The following is a 23,928-nucleotide window of genomic DNA, read 5'->3' on the forward strand; positions in this document are numbered from 1 at the left end:
GGAGTCGGAGGGCGGGGAGCTCGGAGGAGGGAGCTCGAGAGTTGTGGAGACTAGTGACTGGGAGAAGTCGCAGCCTGCTCCGGTCGGTTCCTTCCAGCTCCCCGTCTCTCTTACACACCTACTCCGCTTCCCGCCCCAGCCCGCGCCTTCGCTCCTTCACTCGCCCGGGGGCCCCCTGCCGGTCGCTCCCCGGGTTTCGGCGCGGCGGGGGCGCCCCGGGGGTGCCCTCGCCCTCCGGGTGCGGGCGGACGGGCGGCGGCGGGCGGGATGTGGCGCCTGGTGCCCCCGAAGCTGGGCCGCCTGTCCCGCTCGCTGAAGCTGGCGGCGCTGGGCAGCCTGTTGGTGCTGATGGTGCTGCACTCGCCGTCGCTGCTCGCCTCCTGGCAGCGGAACGAACTGGCCGACCGGCGCTTCCTCCAGCTCAATAAGTGCCCGGCGTGCTTCGGTACGAGCTGGTGCCGCCGCTTCCTCAACGGGCAGGTGGTGTTCGAGGCGTGGGGCCGCCTGCGCCTGCTGGACTTCCTTAACGTGAAGAACGTCTACTTCGCGCAGTACGGCGAGCCCCGCGAGGGCGGCCGCCGCCGAGTGGTGCTCAAGCGCCTTGGCTCGCAGCGCGAGCTGGCGCAGCTCGACCAGAGCATCTGCAAGCGGGCCACCGGCCGGCCCCGCTGCGACCTGCTCCAGGCCATGCCCCGCACCGAGTTCGCGCGCCTCAACGGCGACGTGCGGCTGCTCACGCCCGAGGCGGTGGAGGGCTGGTCCGACCTGGTGCACTGCCCCTCGCAGCGTCTGCTCGACCGCCTGGTGCGCCGCTACGCCGAGACCAAGGACTCGGGCAGTTTCCTGCTCCGCAACCTCAAGGACTCGGAGCGTATGCAGCTGCTGTTGACCCTGGCCTTCAACCCCGAGCCGCTGGTGCTACAGGTAGGCGCGAAGCCCCGGAGGGGGGCATCCTGCCCGGAGGGCCACCCAGGTTACGGGAGTCGGGAGCAGCGGCCCCGCCCTCGCCGGTCCTCCTGTCAGGACCTGGCCCCCTGGGGGCCAGGCGGCGGGCTTGGGAAAGGAACGGCGCTGGGGACCCCCGGGCGCGGTGCGGGATCGTGGAAGGCGACCCAGCTGGTGGCAAGGCTTGCTCTTGTCACCTAGACGCGGGCACATCTCGGTTCTGATTGCGGATCTTTCAACGCCAGAGGGAGCGCGTTTGGTCTGGTACGCTCCCAAAATGTCTCTCCGGCGAGTTTCCTTCGGCTCTCCTCCTTGCCTTTCTGCTTTGCTCGCCGGGCTTGCACTTCCTCGGCGCAGTCTGTTTAGGAGGACCTTAGTTCTTAAGTGTTTCTATACCGCTTTGCTTTCCCCTTTAGTACCCCTCGTGACTGGCTTAACTTCGGCCCCAAAGTCTCTTTGTTTTATCCCTTAGCTCATTCACCTGGCGAATCATTTGGGGTAGCAGATTTGGGGACAAACTCGGGAGGATGAGGTTAGAGTATGGAAACTGTGGTCCGGATGGGGCTAATCCATGAGGCCTGCTTTAAGTGTGATTAGAAAGAGAAAAAAAAGTAAGGCGTCGTTGGACTTGGGGCTGCGAGGGTTTAAGGCCAAATCGGGCATTTTCATCCTGATCCTGTGACCTGCTCTGTTCATCTGGTAATTTGACTGCAGGAGGAGACGAAATGTTAGGCCAGGGCTGGAAATGGGGAGACGAGAGTCACCTTTCTCCTGTTTGACTTAGTGGCTCTCTCGTGACTTTATTTTGAAGACAAAGGAGCCTTTTCGGGGAGTAGGTTGGGATCTTTTTACTGGTGGTGACAGCTAAGAGGAAAACACCCCGCCCCCCCAAAAAAAACCCTGCTTACCTTGGGAAAAGTTACGGAGTTTATACACATTCCCACTCGTCTTTAATGCAGTGTCCTTGGATAGTGGTTGCAACTTTGGTGCTGTGATCTCTTATGATATTCCCAGGGAAAATAACCTTCCTTCTTTTCCATACCAGTTGTGCTGTATTGCCAATACAAAGGGGAAAGAATGACTTAAAATTAATCACAAGTAATTTGGTGTACTTCACACCCTCTCTGCGCTGCTAAGAATGTCACTGGGAGATTTGTATTTTTTAAAATCTGAAGTGTGTGAATAGGAATGTGCAGAATTCAATGATACTGTTTGCTTTTCTCAAGTTCTCTGCTGCCCAACTTAGCTAAGAGAAATGAGCATAGTGTGATTAGTTCAGTCAAATAATTTTAACGCAAATATTTTGCTTTGAAGAAAACTGTAATGTGGGTCCTGATAAATTTTAAAGCGTCTTAGGATGTACAGATTGTGTATAAAATGCTGCTCTCCTTAACGGTGTATGCAAAACTGGTTTAACTTCCCTCAGAGTAATTACTTTATTTCTTCCTTTCAAAACTAGTCAGCCTCTAAAGCTTAGGTCCATATTTACAATATATACATTTGATTTGATACTTTCTTTTTCTTTTTTAATTTAAGTTGCCTTTTCTCTTTGAGAAAGATGTTTGTGTTAGCAAGGTTGGTCCCTGGAGAAAGCTCTAGCAGTTTGGTTTGTTATATAGAGTCTGTCAAATTCTCTGGGACCTAAAAATTTAGTGAGGAGCTATCTTAGTGATACACATTTTCTGCACCTATAATAGTGGCTGCGTATTGACACATTATCAGGTAATTCAGTTAATATTAGAACCAATATCTTTAGAGTTTTATATATCCAGTTCTATAAACATATGGCACTTTAAGGAACTTATAAGGAATTAAGGTACTTGATTTGTATGAAGGTAAATCTGCTTTATTTGGGAAGCTTATGTGTTTTTGAAATTTGAAGTATTAGCATCTTCAGTTTACAGTTGAGGTAGTAAAGTGAGCTTGTATCTTTTCTTATTAACTCTTCCCTTAAACTTTTTCTCTGTTTTCATCTTTAGTGATAAGCAACTTTAAAAAAGATCAGTAGTGGGAGGTGGGGGGATGTGCTGGGTTGTGGGATGGAAATCTGGTAAAATTGGATTGTGATGATCATTGTACAGCTATAAATAAAATAAATTCATTGAGAAAAAAAGAAAATAGTAAAAAAAAAAAAAGATCAGTAGTATTTTGGTAATTGAAATTTACTGACAGTCGCTCTGCACTGGTGGCTAGGTGGATTATAGAGTATGAGTTTGTTTTTGGTATGTGAAGAAATATATGTATCAACATTGTTGACTGTGATATTTATAAATTGAATTTTTAATTTAGTCAACTCAGTTCTATAGCTGTTTACATGCTGTGTAAAATATAAATTTAAGATGTTTAGTACCAGTCTTTGGTATGTTTATTATTATTATTATTTTAACTGACAAACAAGCGAGTAGAATAAGAAGACTTTTTTTAAGTAAAAGATCTTCATAGAGCTGCTACTTTCTTTATAGAACCACATTATCTTTGGTAAAAACTAGTGAGTTAAGTATGAACATATAATGAAGGTTTGATGACAGTATGAAACCACTAAAGTGAAAGGAATCTCAAAATTCAATGATCAAGTGTAAAGATTTTTATACATTAAGTCAAATCATGATTGTTCATTACTTTTTGTTAGCTAGGTAAATGTACACAATTTAAGTAAACAGGTTTCTGTGAAACTTAATAGCTGATTATGATAGTATTGGGATATTAATTGATAAGGGTAGAAAAATCACTTAAATTTGGCTCTCTCTGTATATTTTGATGCTTGTGTATTTTTAAAAAATATTTTTAAGGGTATAAAAGTGTGTGTTTTACAACTTAAACAGGAACTTACATTTTTTTTTCCAGGAGAGGGAGCTACCTATTGAATTTTTGGACAGTTGTTGCACCAAAATTAACTACTTGGGAGAAAAAGTCTTCTAAACTGAATTCAAACAAAAGTTCCAATGTAGTAAACATGCTTCCAAAGTAAACATTTAAAAATCTCTTTAACAAGATGCTAAAGAAAGAACTGAAAAGTATATATGAGTTTAACCCATTAAACTTGCCTTTTCTGATTTTAAGAAATAGTACCAAACTGCAGTTTCTATTATGCCTTGAAAGGAGATGTGAATGTTATTAAATGTCTGCCAGATATGTTATGGACCTACCTTATCTATATAAGGCTACATGGATTTGTAGTACAGATTTCCTTATATGAAATGATGTAAAAGTACACTCTCCTCCCATTGTTGAGTAGTTTTAATAACTTACAGCAGCTTATCTAGCTCTTAAAGCTGTTCTGCCACAGACTAATTTAAAAAATTTTTATAAACACCAAGCAACAAGGTAATGCTAGAATCTTTATCTTCTACTCTGATGTCTTCTTTTCCTCTTAACATTTTTACTTCAGGAAGAAGTATATTTTAATTACAAGTATTCCATAATTTTATGGGGGGAAAATTTGGCGAGGGACTTCATAATATTGTGTATAGCATTCTTAGGATAGTAAAAAATTAAGGTGTTGATATATTTAGCAATATAGCAAGATGTTTTCTGCTATCAATAAAATGTATCCCTGTATTTGTACTTACCTATTCCTTAATTTATGGAGAATGTATGTATGAGAGAGAAAGATGCTATCTGGATTTTTTGAAGTCCTTTACTTACCTGTAAAGTGAGACTACTGGAATAGATCTTTCCTTTTCAGCCTAAACATCCTGTGACTCTCATACTCTTGCAAAATTATTGTTCTTCTGCTTTTGAGCTTGACTTTAACTGGTGTGTTTAAGCTTTTCTGGAGGTTTTGGTTCTTGATTACTGCCTGGGGGTATGGCTTGAAGGCCAGGCTAGTTAGCCCTGTTTCCAGCTTATCTTCCTATCCCCCAATTTTTCATGTGTGAAATCAGATTAAAACAAAACAAAAATTCAAGACTGTCTTTAAAGGGAAAAGTCTGCAGTTAAAGGTAGCTAACGATCTCGTGGGGCAATAGCATGTAGAAAGGATGTTCCAGACTTTATGTCAGGAGATTCTTTTCAGGCTGCAGTTTATAGGGAGCCACCTACTTCTCTCCTACTGGCTACTGCTGTACTAACTGCCCTCTCAGATTTAGACTTCAGGGATGGTTCTGACTAGGTAGTTTTGAGAAGAGCACTTTTTACCTAGTAAATTCATAAGCTTAAATCTAGAGGATTTTTTTTCTTGTTTTTAATCAGGGGGTTCATTGACACTTGTCACTTGATCATCCTTTGTGAAAAGGTAAAAATACTAAAACTTATGTAAATTGGGTCCAAAAAAAGGAGGAGACTTTTATTTTGGAAAGATTATAGAAGCAAAAATCATCCTTAGGAAAGCACCACTTCCGGGTCAGGGGAGCAGAATTATTTGACACCCCGGCCTATTTTCTGCATATCCATATCTTTTGACTGTTACTAATTCTGAGGTCCTTTCTGTACTTGTGTCTAATTTTCTAACTATGTTCCCTCATATTTCCATTGCATGGGTCAGCACATATTTCTCACAGGTGTTGGTGGGTACTAATAGAAAGCTTACTTTTTTGGGGCTCTGCTTTCTGGACATACATGGTTGATTTCTCAGAGGATCATTTGACTGGTTTTTATTCTAATTTTCTAGCTTATGGTCTCTGGCCTACTTGCTATATTGCTGGTGACTGTAAACAGAATGCTGACGTATTTTCTTTGCTTTTCACTCATGTACATATTAAACTAATATGGTCTTAGAATATAAGCCCTGCATTTTTCCTCTACATACAATGAATTTTAGTAACTGATTATAAAATGTCTTAAGAGTGTCAGTAAAATTATTGGTATAAGGTGAGGATAGTTACTCATCATGGTTGTAGACCCTGAAAGGCTTTAAATTATGTAATCAAATTTTTTTTATCCAATTTTTATGTCTTTTTATAGATTCTTGATAGGAAATTATCTGAAATACCTGGAAGATCTCTGGACTTAATAGACCTGTATTTAAAAGTCAGAAGAACTGAATTTTGTTCGTTCATTTGGTAAATAGTCTGTTAGGAGGCATTTGAGTTGAAAAGGTCTTAGGAAAGATGCCTTGAAAGGCATCATGTAGCTTAGCTATGTAGGAGGTATGTATATAAATGATGAATTGCAATCAATATAGCATAATAAGCTCTACAAACAAAGATATTATGTACTCTGTCAGATAACTCATTTAGGGAAGGACATCTGCGTGTCTCATAGAGTGGATACCAGAGGATACCAGAAGTCAATACCGAGGAATTGAGTTCTGAGGGTAAGTGGGATTTTGCCCAAAGATTTGGGGGGTAGGGTGATGGAGGCAGGAGGTGTGGTAAGGGCAGTATTGTAATAGCATTCTGTGCTACCACAAAGTTGTTGGATGGCAAAGAGCAAGTCATTTAATGTTTGAGACAATTTTTTAATCAGTAAAATGGGAATGTTAACATTTATCCAACAGGATTGTTTCAAAGATTAAAGGAGATAGGACTATTTAGATAAAATATGCAAAATATCCTTAATTGTAAAGTTTTTTACTGTATTTTATTTCTTTGAAAATCAGCTTATTTCATTTTAAGATGGCTATAGTAATTAAAAAGTTTCTTAGTACACTATGTTGACATCTGTCTTAGGAATATGTACATTTTTCTCTTCCTGTGGTAAATGTTCAAATGTCATGTATTTTAGATGGACATACACACATCGTAAATGTAGCTTCTGCTTTAAACTATGAAGTTTTTTTGAATAGTAATGAGAAAGGGGGTTAGGGATGTGTTCCCTATGATGATAAAGTAAATATTGTAGGAAATATGATTCACATAAGAATTCAGTAATACAAGGCAAATAGTTTAATTTTTCTTTGTAAATCATTATTAACTTTAATAACTCTATTTAGTACCTTGGTGAATGATCATTTTAAAAATAGAGGTTAAATCTGGGTTATTTCAAGGCATGCTTAGATGCTGAGATAGAACCTTAAAAAGATTTATTATCTGAGGTAGGTGTGATGTTTCAGGATCTTTGTCATATTTTGCCTTAGTGCTCATTTGGAGTTTCAACTATGAAATGAAGAAATCTGACAAAAATTGTGTCAATTGCTCAGTAATGCTAGGAACTGGCCTTTGCCCTTAGGGTACAATAAAGATGACAGGCCAGGGCACATTTGTTTAGTCTTTGTTTTCTGGGGCACTAGGTGTGGGCAGCAAACATGTAAAAAATAAGGTAATTTTAGATTTTACATACTCTAAGAACAAAGCAGGCTCCTGTGATGGAGAATTGGATTGGTGATAGAATACTTTACATTGGGTGGTCAGGAAGAGTGACATTTTAGTGGAGGTGTGAATGATGAGAAAAAGACACTAGAGCAAAGTTCTGAGGGCACAGTATTTTTAAACAAGAGGTGTGCCAAATTCAGAGGGCCCAAAACAGGAGCGGGCACTGGAGTAAGGAAGCGTGGTAGAACACAAGATCATAGAAATAGGCAAGGCCCATCCATATCCTGTAGAGAGCCTTGTAGGCATGCTTAATGAGCTTAGGATTTTGATTTCATAGCATTGGGAAACTAGAAGATTTTTTTGTTCGTTTTTTAAGCAGGGCTTGTTTTGTGGAGAATGGATTAAAAGGGGTAAGAGGAATTGGAAAGGCTTTTGCCGTGGTTTGTGGGAGAAAGCTTGGTAGTTTTTATTAAGGTGGTTGCAGTGGAGGTTATGAAAAGTGGTTAGACCCAATATGTTTTGGAGAAATACCTGACAAGACTCGATGATGGGTTATGAAGTGAAGGAAAGAGAAAAATAAAGGATAATTTTTGGTCCGAGCAACTGCATGGCTTTGGGGTGGGGGGATTTTGGCTGTGTTAAATTTAAGGCAGAAATGGGAATGCAAATCTAAAACCAGGCATGAGGTATTTAATGCACAGAAATACTATAGTATGCATCTAGCAGATATTTTTCTATACTTCTGAAAGACCGTGTTAATTCAGTTTGTGTTTCAGGGGAACAGAGGAAGTTAGCACTGTTCTATTGGATTTTTTTTTTTTTTTTTTTAAAGAAATCAGATCTTGACTAAAGGAAGTAAGGGGGCATTCTTAGGTTATTGGGTCCAAAAGAAGCTGCTTTTAGCTATCCCCCCCCCCCATTTGACATTTTGTTTTACTCAAAATAAATACTTGATGTGTTTCTGGGTATGTATTTCAACTTAGAAACATGGATCAGAATTGCTAGTTCTCTTGAGGTAAGAAAGGGTCAGATGAGACTAGTAAATTTATGCATATTTAAAATTTGCAGCCAAGTGGTTTTTTTTTTTTTTTAACTATTCTAAAAGAGTTATTTCTATTAGACTTGGTAGTTTGTTGTTGTTGTTGCATTTTAATATAAGCTTCCAATTTTAGGTACAGCTGTTGGACATGATATTCAATGAAATAACAAGCCTTGCTATTTTCAAGGCATGCTTAATATTGTTGGAATTGTAGGTGGGTGGAAATGGCATCCAGAAAATTATTTAATGAAATAAATAGAACATATCCTATGACATGAAAATCTTGAGATTACCAAGATTCTACAGTATTTGCAGTAGATTTTGGCCACTATTTGACAGTATAAATTAAGAAGCTAAGGGCTTAGAGAAATGTTAGCAAAAATTAGGTAACCATTAAATCATCCCAGTAATTTTATTCTATTCCCCCTCCAGACAGTTCACAAAACTGTGAACACATTAGTCTGTCACCAGTACAGTTGACTAATCTCTATGAACAGCTGTTATAACATGCATTACTACAATGGGATTTTGTTCAAATTTGGGCTTTTAAAAATAATTTAGAAACTCACATTGAACCTTTAAGCACTTTCTGTCCTCTGATAACATTTACTTTAAGTATTCTCAAGTTTAAGCCAGTTCTATAGAAAATCTGTAACTAGATTTTAGATTGTGTATTTTGATTATTAATGGATTTTTTTCAAGCCAGTATCTTTTTATTAGGAATTTTCACCCTTAAAAACTAGTCTTGTAATATTTCTTTTTTAGGTGAACTGCAAAGTTATATTCCTTATAATGGACTATTGTGAGATAATAAATGGCTACAAAATATTTTATATTTTTTGTATGAAAAGAATTATCTAACTTGGACTGCAAACCACCTTACTTTTGGTGTTGTAAAGAGAGAAAAGAATAATAGAATACAAACGATTTAGAGTTGACCTTATTTTGTTCTGTTTTTCTTATATATCCCATGCCTCTTTTTTTTTTAGGACTGTATTCTGACATAGTAGAATAAAATGACCTAATTAATCTGGTAGGACAATGGCTATTGATGAAAGGATATTGGGATATTGTAAAAACTCTCTTTTTCAGAATGATGCCACGGGATATTGGTTAACTTCAATAAATAAGATATTTCTGAATGTTAAAGCTTGGGCACATATTTGTTTTTTTCATAGCATAGAGACCATGTTGAGCACTTTGTGTTTTATTCTGTTAAGTTCCAGCATGATCTGATTCCTGCTTTCCTCCCCATACTTCAAGCCATTCCCTCCTCATTTCATGCCACTGGTTTGGCCTTTTTTTTCCTCTTTTCAGTTCTGAGAAGACAATTTTCTGGCTCTAACATCTACCTGGAATATTCTTAATGCCTCATCCCCAGTCTATATAATACTATGCTCATCCTTTAGATCTTGGTCCCTAAGTAGTGCTTCCTTTGAGAGGCTGTCCTTTCCCACACAATCTGAAATAGGTCCCTATTCTTCTCTCTCAGCATTCTCTATACTTCTGTAATTTGTAACAAATTCCATAATTTATAATTTATATGTATTTAATAATCATCTTCCCACCTCAGGCTGGGAAGCTTTCCTGAGAATAGGGACTATGTTTTATTTTTACAACTGTCTACTTTGCATTTTGTGGTGGAGTTACGCTAGACCTAGGATTTTTTAATTCACAATTTGTATTCTTTACGTTCCGCAATAACTTCTCGCTGCCTTTTGCTCCAGCTGTTGTATTAGTCAGTGAAATGTGGGTTGACCTACAATTCTTTATCTGCGATTCCAAATTTAAAATTCTGAAAAAAAAAAGGTTTTGTCATGTTAAAAACAAATATGAAAACACAGGAAGTACATTATATGCTTTATCTCACTTGGGATGAATAAGTGTACATTATTTTTGCAGCATAATGTATTTCCTTGTGAGGCGCTACCTCAGACTCTTCCTGAAGGCATTATATAATATGAGTATGAAATTATACATACCGATAACCTTTCTAAAATTTGAAAACTTCTGAAACAGAAGTATATTGGATTGAGGGGTTGTATTGGCCTGACTTCACCTTCTATTGACTTGTGTGACTTGAGGCAAATCACTTAAAATATGCTATTAAAATTGAACTAGATTTAAAACTCAGGTACCCTCCAACTCTAGAATTCATAGATTTCGCATCCCATTTATTTTTTATTTTTTGGCCGCATCTACGGCATGCAGAAATTCCTGGACCAGGGATTGAACCCTTGTCACAGCAGTGACCCAAACCATTGCAGTGACAATGCCAGATTTTTAACCCACTGCACCATAAGGGAACTCAACATCCCACTTATTGATCACATACAGCCATGACATTTGGTTTTGATCAACAGGTGTTAGTCACATTAGCATTTAGAATTTATTTTGTGGTGCTTACCTATTATAAATGAAAAGCTCATTAAAATGTTGTGTTTATGTGTATGCATATTACCAAGTTTTAATTTTTTCATGTTTTTAGTGCTTGTGGATACCCTGTTCATTTCTCACAGCATCAAACCTGTTTAAAGTTTGGTAACTAGTTTATATGTTATTTATAAATAGAAAGTACCAGAGGACAGTGAAGATAGATCTCTAATTTAGTGGTTCTTAGCTGTATTTGGAATGTGTTCAGTATTCGTAGATGCCTTTCAGTAGGTGATAGGAAAACAAGCACGTCTATTGATGAATGTATGGACTTGTGTACATAGGAAGACTTAAATAGAAAGTATAAAAATGTTTTGGTAAGCAATTCTTCATAAAGCAGTGGTAAATTATACATTTCATGCTTCCTCCCCCTTTGATCTCAGATTACCCTGATGAATGTGGAGCAAATATTCCTAGTTTTACAGGGGAAGAGACTAAAGCTCTAAGATTTTGCTACCATCACACTGCTGGTGAGATGCAGACATGAAGTTGAAACTTAAAGCTGGACTTGTGGTTTCAAGTCCATTATTCTGCTTACGTACTATTTTGCCCTTAAGTATAGAAATTTTATAAAACATTATATACTTTAAAGAATATGAAATATCTAAATTTTCTCTTTACTTTATTGATTAAATACATCTTATGTCACCTTCACTTTATTTTCCTTATAAAATGAAGATAATATTAAGGATTTTCGTTTCTGAAACCTTGGTTTAAGCTAAAAGATAGGTAGACGTGGTGATTTATCTTAGGTTCGTATTAAAAATACTTTTTATCTTGTAAATTAACAGTGAAGGCATTTATTTAAATCTTAGAGTTAATCATGTTTGACCTAATACTTAAATATCCATTTTTAACTTTTATGCTGGTAGTAATATTCAGTAGATTTTTTTCCTTTGGGTGGTCACCAACTTGATGTAAAACAACAACAACAACAACAAAAAACTCTGTAATACAATAAATATTGTTTGTAACTGTTCTGTACCTTTGTATAATCTTAAACTAATATTTAGTTTTAAAAACTTTATATATATTAACACTTTATGACATACATTCAAGCCTGATGGAAAAGCCTGAACAGTTCATTGGAGTGTCTCCAATCTGATTAGAATTTAAACCATTCCAAGTTTAATGACTCTTTCCTTCAAATAAAAAGTATTTGTACACAATTTTTCAGTAAATCATCCTTTGCACACATTTCATGATACAGCTCAATACAAAAAGTATCAAACAACCCAATTAAAAAAAAGGACAGAAGATCTAACATATAGGTGGCCAAAGGCACATAAAAGGATGCTGAACATCACTAATTATTTGAGAAATGCCAGTCAAAATACAGTGAGATATCTGTCACCCCATAGCAACCAAAATGGCCATCATCCAAAAGTCTACAAGTAATAAATGCTGGAGAGGGTGTGAAGAAAAGGAAGCCCTCCTCCACTGTTGGTGGGAATGTAAATTGGTGCACCCATTATGGAAAACAGTATGGAGGTTACTCAGAAAACTAGAAATAGATTACCATATGATCCTGCAATCCCACTTCTGCACATCTATCCAGAGATAGCCATAATTCCAAAAGATACATGCACCCAAGTGTTCATTGCAGCACTATTTACAATAGCCAGGACATGGAAGTGACCTAAATGTCCATCAACAGAGGAATGGATGAAGAAGACATGGTACCTATATACAATGGATTATTATTCATCCATAAAGAAGAATGAAATCATGCCATTTGGAGCAGCAAGGATGGACAGAGAAAGACAAATATATGATATTGCTTATGTGCGGAATCTTAAAAAAAAAGATGCAAATGAACTCATTTCTAAAACAGAAATAGGCCCACAAAGAAAACAAACTTATCTTTATTAAAGTGGATATATTGAGGGGCAAGAGAAAGAGATAAATTAGGAGGTTGGAGTTAACATATGCACACTAAAATATATAAAGTAGATAACCAACAAAGACCTACTGTATAGCGCAGGGAACTCTACTCAGAAATTTTTAATAACCTATAAGGAAAAAGAATTGGAAGAATCTAAACAAACACATTACATGTTTAACTGAATCACTGTGCTGTACATGTGAAATTAATACAATACTGTAAATCAACTATACTTCCATAAAAGTAATAAAATGAAAATTAAAAAATACATTTTATTTCAGGGTATAAATTGTGTCCTATTGTAGGCAATTTGAAAATCTGATTTTAAAATTTTAAAGAAAAGAATGTGGATCTCAGCCCTGTGGGAATTTGGTAGTCAGAAATAAGAAGTTCTGTTTCATATTTCTTGATGTATTTAATAAATCTAAGAAGCAGCATCTTAAAATTTTATCTCTTGAACTCTGCTTGATCGTGGTGATTTGGTTCTAAGCCAGAATTGTTTTAAATACAGATTATAAATATTTTGGCTTCCTTTGAGCATTTTCTTGGTACTACAGTGTGTTCAGTAGAATTCTCTTCTCATTAATGAAATCTATTTTGATTACACAGTGAAAATTCTTGTCATATGAGCAAATGATGTGAAATCATTTATTAAAAGTTCTTCCAAAAGATTAGGTAGCAGACTATATATACTGCTCTTAAGATGAGGCATAATAGCATTTCAGCTAACATTGTCAGAAATTACTATGAATATAAATTTGCTCAGTGTGACATTTGTTCATATATTTTAATTTTCTTCTATGAGGGACTTGGGTAATGAAGTGTGTATGTATTTGACTGTCTTTTGCCAGTTGGATAAGCTCCAAAAACAAGTAGGCATTTGTATATGTGCAGATGTTGGCAGGGTTCCCTTTTCTTCTGTTGTCAAAGACCATTTTATTTTCACAAAGATATGTTTGTATCTGTTCTACAATATGGCATGTGAATAATACACCAATAGTGTATGGAAGAGTTTTTTGCTTTACTTTTTTGCACCACAAAACTATGTAATCACACAGAGCCAGTTTTTTTTTTCCAGTGCTTTCATTTTTTATGTCAGAGATTTTATACATGAATACTTCTGGGAAATAGTTAAATCTTTTATAATCATTTTGTCTAAATAAATTCTCAAGGTTGTGGAGGTATCTTATTGGGGAAGAAAAAATTGAAAAGAACAGGTGGTTAGCAGTTTTTATGTCACATTGGACATGAGCAATCTCACTTTCCCAATGCCCAGAAGTTAAAAATCTCAGATACAAGGTAAAAAAATGTGCTTTCTTCTAATTACTAAAGAACCACTAGATATCATCCCTGAACAAAATCGAGTCAATTCATTTACTATATTTAAAGATCCATCATGTCATATCTTAATTTTTAATTTACATAATTAGTATTTTGCCACAAAACTGCAGGTATTAAAATTTAAAAGAAAAATGGTATATGTACAAAGTACAAGTATAGTTATTGTGCATTGATAGACTTGAAAGGAAACACAAATGAAAATAGGTTATGGAAGAAATTTGGTTCTAAAAATCTTTTTTGCTTTAAAGTTGATAAAAGTTTTAATGTGAGTTACTACTGAGTTTTGTCAATTTTATAAAAGCTTAGTGTAGAAAGAATTATTACTTTCTTGAGGGGGTCCAAGAAGAGCCTATCTCTAGCTCTTTTAATGAATATAGATTTTTCAGTTTTTTATCATGGAAGTAGGCTATATTTATATTCTGTAGTTTGTGTGATCTTTGCATAATTTCTTACCCCAATTTATGAAAAGTTTTTAGGCTGAAAAATGGCTCTTAAAACATATCTGGTCATGTGGTCTTCCAAGAAGTTGTTTAAAACATTACTTCACACCCTTTTGTACTCTAGTGCTTATCTTGCAGGTGAATGGGTTTTGTTTCGTTTTGTTTTTTTTTTATCAGGTACCTTAGAATAGGCCTGCCATTTTACTTAGGTTGAAAATAACTTGTTTATGATCCTGGAAGCCTTTTGTTTTCGGATATTAATCTTCCTAGTAGTTGTAAAATCCGTGAGAAAAATATTGCTAAGATTAGGAGAATAATTTTAAAGTGGGTTTAAGGTGAGTAGAAAATATGGTGGCCTTGGAGGGGGAAGCAAGACTAAACTTGGAACCAGAGGTAGTTGGTGTGGAGATTGTATTAATAGGTTATTAGGTTGCTCTTTACTAGCCTTTTAGGTATAGATTAGAAGATACTTATCTAGAATCCTTCTCTGAATTCCATCCCTTCCTACTTGTGGACAAAATAATGCACCTATTAAAAACTCTTTGAGACCTGCACCACTTTTTAGTAACTAACACTTACTATACTCATAGTTACTTGTTTGGTATCTGTCTTCTCTAAATTTTTCTTTTTTATTTTAAACATTGTGGTTCTCCCTTATTGCCAGTATAGATAGTATAGTGCCTGGAGCCTGGTAAATTCTTGTTGGCTAATAGGCCTGCAGTCCTACATTCAAAAGAAAAATTGGTTGTTTGTGCTTAAAAGAGTCAAAAAGATAAAGGAAGGCATACATACTTTTAGATCTGGTAATGAAGATGTCTTGTGTTTTGCTGATAAATCTGTCAAAAAATATTCAAGTCCATGGTAATGATATGGGTTAGAAGAGAAATAAGGTTTATCTTTATTGAACTATTGAATTTAACAAGAAAATCCAAGCTCATGCCTAGTACAAATCTCTGAGAGATCAGAATCTCTTATAATAAGATAATTCTTTTGTAGAGTTTTCCATCTGATGAAGGTTGGCCATTTGCAAAATATCTTGGAGCTTGTGGAAGAATGGTGGCTGTAAATTATGTTGGAGAAGAACTGTGGAGTTACTTTAATGCGCCCTGGGAGAAACGAGTTGACCTTGCTTGGCAATTAATGGAAATAGCAGAGCAGCTTACAAACAATGACTTTGAATTTGCACTCTACCTCCTGGATGTCAGCTTTGACAATTTTGCAGTTGGTCCTAGAGATGGAAAGGTCATCATTGTGGATGCTGAAAATGTTTTGGTTGCTGACAAAAGGTTAATTAGACAAAGTAAGTATATAACTTTTAGATTTTTTTCCCTATGTCAGGGTAATGTTTACATTTATGTGACGCAAACCCTACATCTTTATTTTATTTGACCAGTATCAGTAGACAAATACTGATTTATTATATTTACACTTTTGTGCTTAGTCAATTTGTCCATGTTTAGGAAAATATCCTTTAGGTTCAACTGAACACAGATATACTCTGTGTGTGTGTGTGTGTGTTTATACATGTCTTTTTCATACTGTCTGCTCTCTGCTGTGGCTTAGGAGTCTAATGCAGAATTAAGTTTTTATATAGTTAAAGGTTACCAGAGACACTTTACTGCTTTCATGGAGGCCATCTTTTTTTGTGGAGTCTCAGATATTTTGTGATTCATTATTCTTTGGGGCCCCTCCAGTGATTTTTTTTTCCCCCTCTTTTAACCATTGAGATGATTCTTAGCACTGCAAATCTCTGACTTTGGTTTGACTTTATTATATCTCATCCAAAACTTTGCTCTTCCTTTATTTATGACCTCTTCACAGGATAGGTGGCATAATGTCTGGTTTTGAAAATTGTCAAAGGAATTTTAAAGTTGCAGGGATAAAGCCTGTAGTACAAAGCTGATAGTTCTATAACTGATACACTTAGTAAAAGAAACTGAAGAATTGTTCCATGGTAAGGGTCTTGTCTTTTTTAATCTCCTCCTGTCATATGGGGGGGTCTTTTGATGAAGAGACCAAACATTTGTGGCACTTAACGGAATGCAGTGAATGGAACAGCAGTGTATTAAGTTGACATTTACTTTTTGCATCATCTTAGCTTGATCTTGTTAAATACTTGAGATTTTTCTCAATGCCTTGGTTCCATACTTACCAAACCACTTTCTGTGTATTTCTTGATCTGCCATGTAGATCCTTCCACAGGGAGTAGATGTCTTGCTTTGGAGTGCTTCATTTCCCACTTAGCTCTTCTTATATTGTGAACAAAACAGCAGCTTAGAACATTCTTTTTTCAAGTGTGCGGTTCAGTGGTTTTTATTACATTCACAGAGTTGTGCAACTTGCCTAAACTTTAAAAAAAAAATTATTCCAAAAATAAAATTGGATGAATACAATATAGCTTCTGTAGTCTTGCATTTTGTACAGTGAACATTGCTCCGGTGCTGCTTTAGCTCTGGCCAGTTCTTTTCAATTGCCTGTTGGTAGGTCTATCTAAATAGACACTTCACAAAAGGCCATATCTATTTATCCACCCTCTTTTCTAAACTCTTGCTAGTAAATGACCTTTATAGGGAAATTGTGGTCTTGTTGGGGCAACTTCTTCAGTGTCCTTCTCTTTATCATCCACATTAGTTAATACATTCGTCTCTCTTTCAGAGAGAAAAGATCCTTCTTTGAGAACTTGTATTAGTTGTCTTCTTTAACTTCCCACCCCCTCTTTGAAATCCAGTTTTTCTTAACTTCCCATAATAAGTATGTACAAGATTCTTTCCTCCTTTCCTACTATTTTTAAAGTTTTGCTTACTACCTGTCCCTACTTCCTCAGCCCCCATTCATTTCTCAGCCCATTAAACCTGACCTAGAAGTCTGCGGTGCTGTTACCAACCACCTAATTGGCAAATTCTTCAAGTAACTGATTAGTAACTTTCTGAAATTCTCCTTTGGTTTCCTTCTACTCACGTAGTTCCTTTTTTAAAACATAAATCATGATCTTAGCACTCCCTTGCTTAATGCTTTTAATGACTTCCCATTGTTTTTTGGAGTAAAATTCGAACTCCTTAACCAGAGGATAATCTGTGTGACTTGGCCCTATTCCACTTCATTTTTAGCATCCCTTCGCTGCCCTTAATGCTTTGGCTATAGTGGCCTTTTGATTTCTTGAGTAAACTTTTTTACTGAATACCTCACAGCTATTTTATATCACTCTGTGTTTATATGTTAGTAGTGTGTACCTTGTCATCTAGTTAGATCCTCAGACTTTTCTCATGCACTCCCTGTTAATTTTTGTCTCAAATATTACTACAATCTGGCTTTTTTTTCCTGGGCCTTATTTAATTGCTGTCATCACCTTAGTCCCTAGTCTTCAGCCCAGAGTTGAATTTCTGTTAGACAAATCATAGTCATGACCATACAGGGTACAACCTATTTTTTCAGCCTTATCTGTACCTTCTTTCCATGTATCTGTCTTACACTCCAGCATGTGAATTTATTGTTTCCTGAATCAGCTGGAGCAATCCTTAAAGCTATGGCTGTCCCTAGTATGCTTTTTTCCCTTTTTTCATACTTGCTTATCTTTCAATACCTAAAAGAGTTGTTCTCTATGAAGCTTTCCATGGCCCCACGCAGAGGTAGTGCTTCCCCTGTATTTATGTAGCACTGTGTCATTCTTCTGTGTGGCTCTTTCTCTCTTATCATGGAGAGTTTTACTCTATGCTGAATCCTTTAGTAGTTGGGACCTTGTCTGATCCTTCAGCCAGGCATTGGTGGACTCACAGCAAATGTGTATAAATTAGTATATTTGAATGTTTAAAGTTAAAATCCAATTAAGAACAAATACTATTGTGTTAATTAGTGGAATGTTACATGTTGGGAAACAATGAAAACTCTTAAAATAATTTTTCTCTTTCTGCTTTCTTCCTTTTCACAGATAAACCTGAAAATTGGGATGTATGGTATGAAAGCAAATTTGATGACTGTGATAAGGAGGCTTGCTTATCATTTTCAAAGGAAATTCTTTGTGCTCGTGCCACTGTGGACCACAATTATTATGCTGTTTGTCAGAACCTCTTATCCAGACATGCCACCTGGCGTGGCACGTCTGGAGGACTCCTTCATGATCCACCAAGTGAAATTGCCAAAGATGGCCGCCTAGAGGCCTTGCTGGATGAGTGTGCCAACCCAAAGAAGCGCTATGGCAGATTCCAGGCTGCAAAAGAACTGCGTGAATATCTAGCACAATTAAGTAACAATGTGAGGTAGTCAATGCTGAACCTTTTTTCCCCATTTAAATAGCACTGGCTGAAATGGAACCACCAAAAACTGTCTGGAAAAGTGAAATTTGGAAATAATATATTCAGAGGATGGTAAACTTGCACTGATAGATCTTATGTTCACATCCACCAGAATAGGATATAATTTCAAAAATCACACGATGCTTCTGCAAATAAGTTTGTTCTTTCGAGACTTGAGCTATCGTTGACTGCTTTGCCCCTGAATACCTGAGTGGATTAATGAGTATTGTTAAGCTATTGGAAATGAGTCTGATAGTTACATTGGCTTGTGTATCAAAGGGTACTTGGTACTTGACTTAGTTTGCATTACTGTCATGATTTTGTGAATCTCTTGCATTTACTTTGAATGTCAGGTTAGATTGGCCTGTTTTATAGGCCACTTTTTCCTTCTGATGTGTAGGGTTTGTTTTTCCCCCCCATTTTTATGTTTGTTTTTTTTTAAATAAAATTTTACACATTCACGTTACAGTAGGTTTTCATTTCTGTTTGGGCTAGTTCTCGTTCAGTGCTATGCGGTACACATTTACTGTTAGGGCAGGATTTCCAGGTTTATTGTGTTTTTTTCAGAAAACTGAATATTTTATTATATAAATACATTTCTTCTACTTTCTATGGTTTCACCATTGCATGAGATCATTTATGGTTATTTAGCAGTTACATCCCTCTATGCCAGTAATTATAAGTGTACACTAAACATGAACTTTGGCATATGCTGCAAAATGTCATTTTGGCTTTAAGAGTATACTAGCAACCTGTACCTTGATATTAATTTTGATTGAGGAAAAAAAACAGTATTTTTTAAATGCTAACTAGTCCACAATAGTAATGCATATGCCAAAGAAATATTAGATTTAGTTCTGTGGTTAGATTTTAAAATTGGTCACCTACTTATTCTTACTATCCTACTTCTAATACTTCAACTCTGTCATTGTTAAAATCATTATCTTCCTGGTTTTTATTTTATGTTGAAAAGTTAAGCTACTGCTTTTAAATATATGTAACTTAAAGATGTCTTACCTTTTAGTCATTGTTGTTTTGCAAAAATCAGCATAATTGTCATTGTTTGTGTTTAATCTGGCATCGTAACTTTTTATTTATTGATGGACTAGTAATTATAAAGCAGACAGATTTAGCCAGTCTGCCCCAGTTGGTCTTCATTATCCAATTGTTAAATATCAAAGCATCAAATTTAAATATGTGGATAAAAATGAACAAATGTGAAATTTCTGCGGGCTCTTTTTTAGAGTATACAAATTGGCTTTTGCTAATAACATAGGTGATAGTTTTCTGTTTGAAATTATAACTTTTGTTTATGACAAAATTTGGTATAGTGTGTAGTATTTAGTTCTAGACCGACCTTATTCTAATCAGAAAGTGATTAAAATATGCACAACCAAAGCCAAGTTTTTCTTTTCTTTTTCATTCCTTCAGCAACTATTTATTGAGCATCAACTCTATGCCAGGTACATTACTAGCTGCTACACACTGTTTAAACATGACATACGGTTAAGTAACTTTACAATGATTATCAAAGACTTTAATGTAGGTATTAAGTTGAAATAGCATTCATTAACTTAGGATGATGCTTTCATGTTATTTTACTGTTGTGACGGAAATTCTTATACCATCTATAACTGGGTTGCTACAAAAAGAATAGGAGGAAATCAATAAAGTTAATCCCAGTTTTAAAACTGGAAGAAGGGTAAGATCTCTTCATTGTAAAATATATTACATTATGTTAATTTTTATACATCAGTACATTACATATATATCAACTAGCCCTCAAAGAAATATTTATGTGCTGGAAATTTTACTAAGCTGACTTTTTACAACTTTGGAAAACTTTTGAGGGGAGTAGGTAAAATTACTTTGTCATACATTTGCCTCTTATTCAAAATGTCAAAAAAAAAAAACACATTTTCAAAGTGGAACACCTTTTATATTTGATAATGTATTCATTGTAAACCTTAGAATGCCAGTCATAGAATTGTCTTTCTGTGGTTTAGCTAACATTTATCTTTTTGGAAGAGTGATTATGATTGCAGAAAAGAAGTGAGAAAACACTGCCAGCAGTGATTGCTACTTGAGGTAATTTTTTGTAACCACCATTTCCCCATGAGATTATGTGGAATTTCTTTTATCTTTGGAAAAGTTGAGGAGAAGATAGTAAAAGAATTAGGAATTTAAAATTACAGGGAAAAAATATATATGTGAAAAGCAATAAATATTTTGTTCACTTTGCTATCAAGATGTTCACTATCAGATATTTATTATACAGCAGCAATTTATATTTTTAATCATTGCCCATTAAATAGACGCAGTAAAATATTTTTGAATCAGACATTTGGGGTTTGTATGTGCATTAAAATTGTCTTTTGTACTGTAAGTTACTGTTTAATTTGACTATTTTATCAGAACTGTCTCCCTGTGCCTTTATGATATAAAGTTGTTTCTACAACTTTTAATGATCTTAATAAAGAATACTTTAAGAATCATACTTTTCAGACTATCTCTTAACTTCAGATATTCAACTTTTTCTTGAGTAGAAAGTGAGGTTATATAGATAAGTTTTTTTTTATGTTGCATGTATTTTGATATAATTTTGAGAAACTCTGTTGAGTATGAGCTGGACTTATAAGATGTGTGCCTTTTTTTCTGTTTTTCTATAGTAGTTGGTGACTTTTAAAACTTAAATTTGATTCAGGTGTACACAGTAGGCATTTTCTCCTCCAAGAAACACATCTAAAAAATTAACAGCAATACCTCAATATCACTGAAACAAGAAAGTTCTCAAAAACTCAAAAAAGATATCTTCTCAAAAGCTCAAGATCCAACTGCATGGGTTCTAAACCACTGGCCATAAAATGGAATAATTTGATGATCAACACGGATAATAACTGAAGTGGAGTGAAACACATTAACTATGGAACTTATGCATTCAAAATGATAAAAGTGACCCAAAACAAAACAAAGCAACTCGGTTACTTTTGGAAATATGTTGAGGAATTATTCTGAAAACTGGTGTAACATGGGGAGAAGAAACATTTATTCTGTCTTACCCCAGGATAATAAATAATTGAGGGGAAGAATTTGTAGAATTATTTCAGTTCATGTATTCAGGAGTGTTGTTGGAATATCACTGTTTTTAGATAACTAATAAATTGGCAAGAGCTAGGCAATGATCATCAATGACTGCTGAAGCTATTAATTGAAAAGCTGATGAGAAACATTGGATGGATGGATCAGGATGGCAGCACCTGATGAACTTACTCTTTTATCTTAATGATGTGCCTTCTAGTATAACTCATTGGTACTCAGTACCACCTATGAAGTATCTTGACAGAAAAAGCAAAAAAGCCAGAATCTGATCAAGTTCCAAGATCTACCTATTAATGGGAAATACACAGCACAAAAGAGAGAACATCCTGGGAATGCAACCAACAAAATGCAGAAAACAGGTACTTCTGCAGGATAAATGACTTGGCTTTGTTTTGACAATTGCAAGGAAAAAGAGTTGGACCTTTTACCTGAAAAGAAACTTAAATAACATAAAGTAAATGCAAATGTCATCTTTATAATCCCGATTTGAACAGATCTGCTTTTAGATCAACTGGAAACAGAAAATTGAACAATAAGGAGGATGTCTTGAGTAATCTCATCCACTTTAATTTTGCACTTGCTTTAATACGTAGAAAAACCATAGTAGTACCTATTCAACTAAATGAGCTATATGTCTAAATTTTGGATTAAAACATTATAGTTTTTTTTCTTTTGAGAAGTTATTTGTGGAGTTCCCATTGAGGCTCAGGGCTAATGAACCTGATTAGTATCCATGAGGACACAGGTTCCATCCTGACCTCCCTCAGTGGGTGAAGGATTGGGTGTTGCTGCAAGCTGTGTTATAGGTTGTCACAGGCAAAGCTCAGATCCAGCATTGGCTGTGTCTGTGGCGTAGGCTGGCAGCTGCAGCTCCAATTTTGACCCCTAGCCTGCAAACTTCCATATACTTTGGGTGTGGCCCTAATAAGACAACAACAAAAAAATGTTATGTGCCCATGGTTACAAAAATAGGTAGTGACAGATCCCAGGCTCAACACTGACTTTCTGATTGACTTCAGCATTCTTTGTGCTGTACCGTGTTGCAACTTTTAAGAACTAGAAGCGTGTAGTTGAAGGTAAGATTATGTAATTGCATAAAACGTTCCAATGCATTTTCTCAATTATTAATAAATAAGTGAAGGGGAGATTTTTGAGGGCAAAAGAGGTAGAGAAATCCCAATTGAGGTACAAGCTGAAAAAGAGGAAGTCAGGGTTAAGAGAGAGGTGAGGGAGAAGGGTTAGAGAGATAGAAGACAAGGGTAGAAAGCTATGGAAATGAAAGACAAAGGGTAAGATCTTTTTACTTTGACTTCAAAACGTGAGGCCTCTCAGGTCTATATAGACTTAGATTATTCTTTCCACCATGAGTTTACAAATATATTCTGTCTCGGGATCTACAAAACTTGCTCAACCTTTCAAGTTGTGGTTTTTTTTTTTCCCCTTTCACCTTCCTTTATTCTACAGATACTGTTGAAAATGTACCTCATGCCTTATACCCTAATTCTAAGAATATATAGACTTGGAAGAAAGCCTACCTTGTAAGGTGACAGGCCATTAAAAATCTGTGCAGTCAGGCTTGGGTTTTGTTAATTTTAACTTAACTTTTCATTGTGTATCTCAAGTGTTTAGTAACTCAAAATATTGAGAGGTCACCTACATGCTGTTAGATAAAGATAGGACAAGCAGAAGCACTGCTCTTTCAGTATTTCTCTTTGAGCCTCCAATGATATTGAATGGTCTCACCGATTTTCTTTATTTTCTTTTTAGGGGCACACCTGTGGCATATGGAAGTTCCCAGGCTAGGGGTTGAATCAGAGCTGCAGCTGCCAGCCTATGCCACAGCCACAGCAACACCAGATCTGAGCTGCATCTGTGATGTATGCTGAATCTTGTGGCAACGCCTAATCCTTAACCCACAGAGCAGGGCTAGGGATCGAATCCACACCCTCCGCAGACACTGCATCAGGTTCTTAACCCACTGAGCCACAAGGGGAACTCCTGTTTTTTCATTTTGTACCTAAAGATATTGATTTTAATGTCTTACTATATATATAGTAGCTATATATATATTATATATATATATTACTTAATTGCAGTCTCTTTAAGGACTTCTTATATAGGTTATCTTTCCATATTTTTAGTAATCATTTAGTAATATTAGGTTGGTGGAAAGGGAGTAGTGAGTAAAACACCCATGCCAAATTATTTTCTGAGACTTGGCCTTGAAAGGTGTATTTTCAGTTGTCTCATTAACAATTCTGAAAGC

The 23,928-nt window shown here is 36.3% G+C and overlaps 1 protein-coding gene across 3 annotated transcripts; it reads left to right on the plus strand.

Moving 5' to 3' along the window:
• The first annotated feature begins 158 nt into the window (after positions 1–158).
• Positions 159–21,058, plus strand: DIPK2A (divergent protein kinase domain 2A). 3 transcript variants are annotated; one of them, XM_047784081.1, is made up of 3 exons: positions 159–924; positions 15,271–15,574; positions 18,200–21,058. In XM_047784081.1, exons 1-3 carry the CDS (start codon positions 268–270, stop codon positions 18,529–18,531), a joined length of 1,293 nt encoding a protein of 430 aa, XP_047640037.1. In that variant the 5' UTR covers positions 159–267; the 3' UTR covers positions 18,532–21,058. The 3 variants fall into 3 exon arrangements, with proteins under 3 accessions (XP_047640037.1, XP_047640054.1, XP_047640045.1); XM_047784098.1 differs by lacking the exon at positions 159–924 and adding an exon at positions 1,148–1,209; XM_047784089.1 differs by lacking the exon at positions 159–924 and adding an exon at positions 6,112–6,199.
• The last annotated feature ends 2,870 nt before the right edge of the window (positions 21,059–23,928 follow it).

The sequence above is a fragment of the Phacochoerus africanus genome, chromosome 1 (assembly GCF_016906955.1).
Source record: "Phacochoerus africanus isolate WHEZ1 chromosome 1, ROS_Pafr_v1, whole genome shotgun sequence".
NCBI classification, from domain to species: Eukaryota; Metazoa; Chordata; class Mammalia; order Artiodactyla; family Suidae; genus Phacochoerus; species Phacochoerus africanus.

Excerpts from the sequence above, each read along its gene's own strand:
- DIPK2A (XM_047784081.1), top strand. The coding sequence starts at position 268 with ATGTGGCGCCTGGTGCCCCCGAAGCTGGGCCGCCTGTCCCGCTCGCTG. Across the intron at positions 925-15,270 it reads CCGAGCCGCTGGTGCTACAG|AGTTTTCCATCTGATGAAGG; the intron begins GTAGGCGCGAAG and ends ATTCTTTTGTAG. Across the intron at positions 15,575-18,199 it reads CAAAAGGTTAATTAGACAAA|ATAAACCTGAAAATTGGGAT; the intron begins GTAAGTATATAA and ends TCCTTTTCACAG.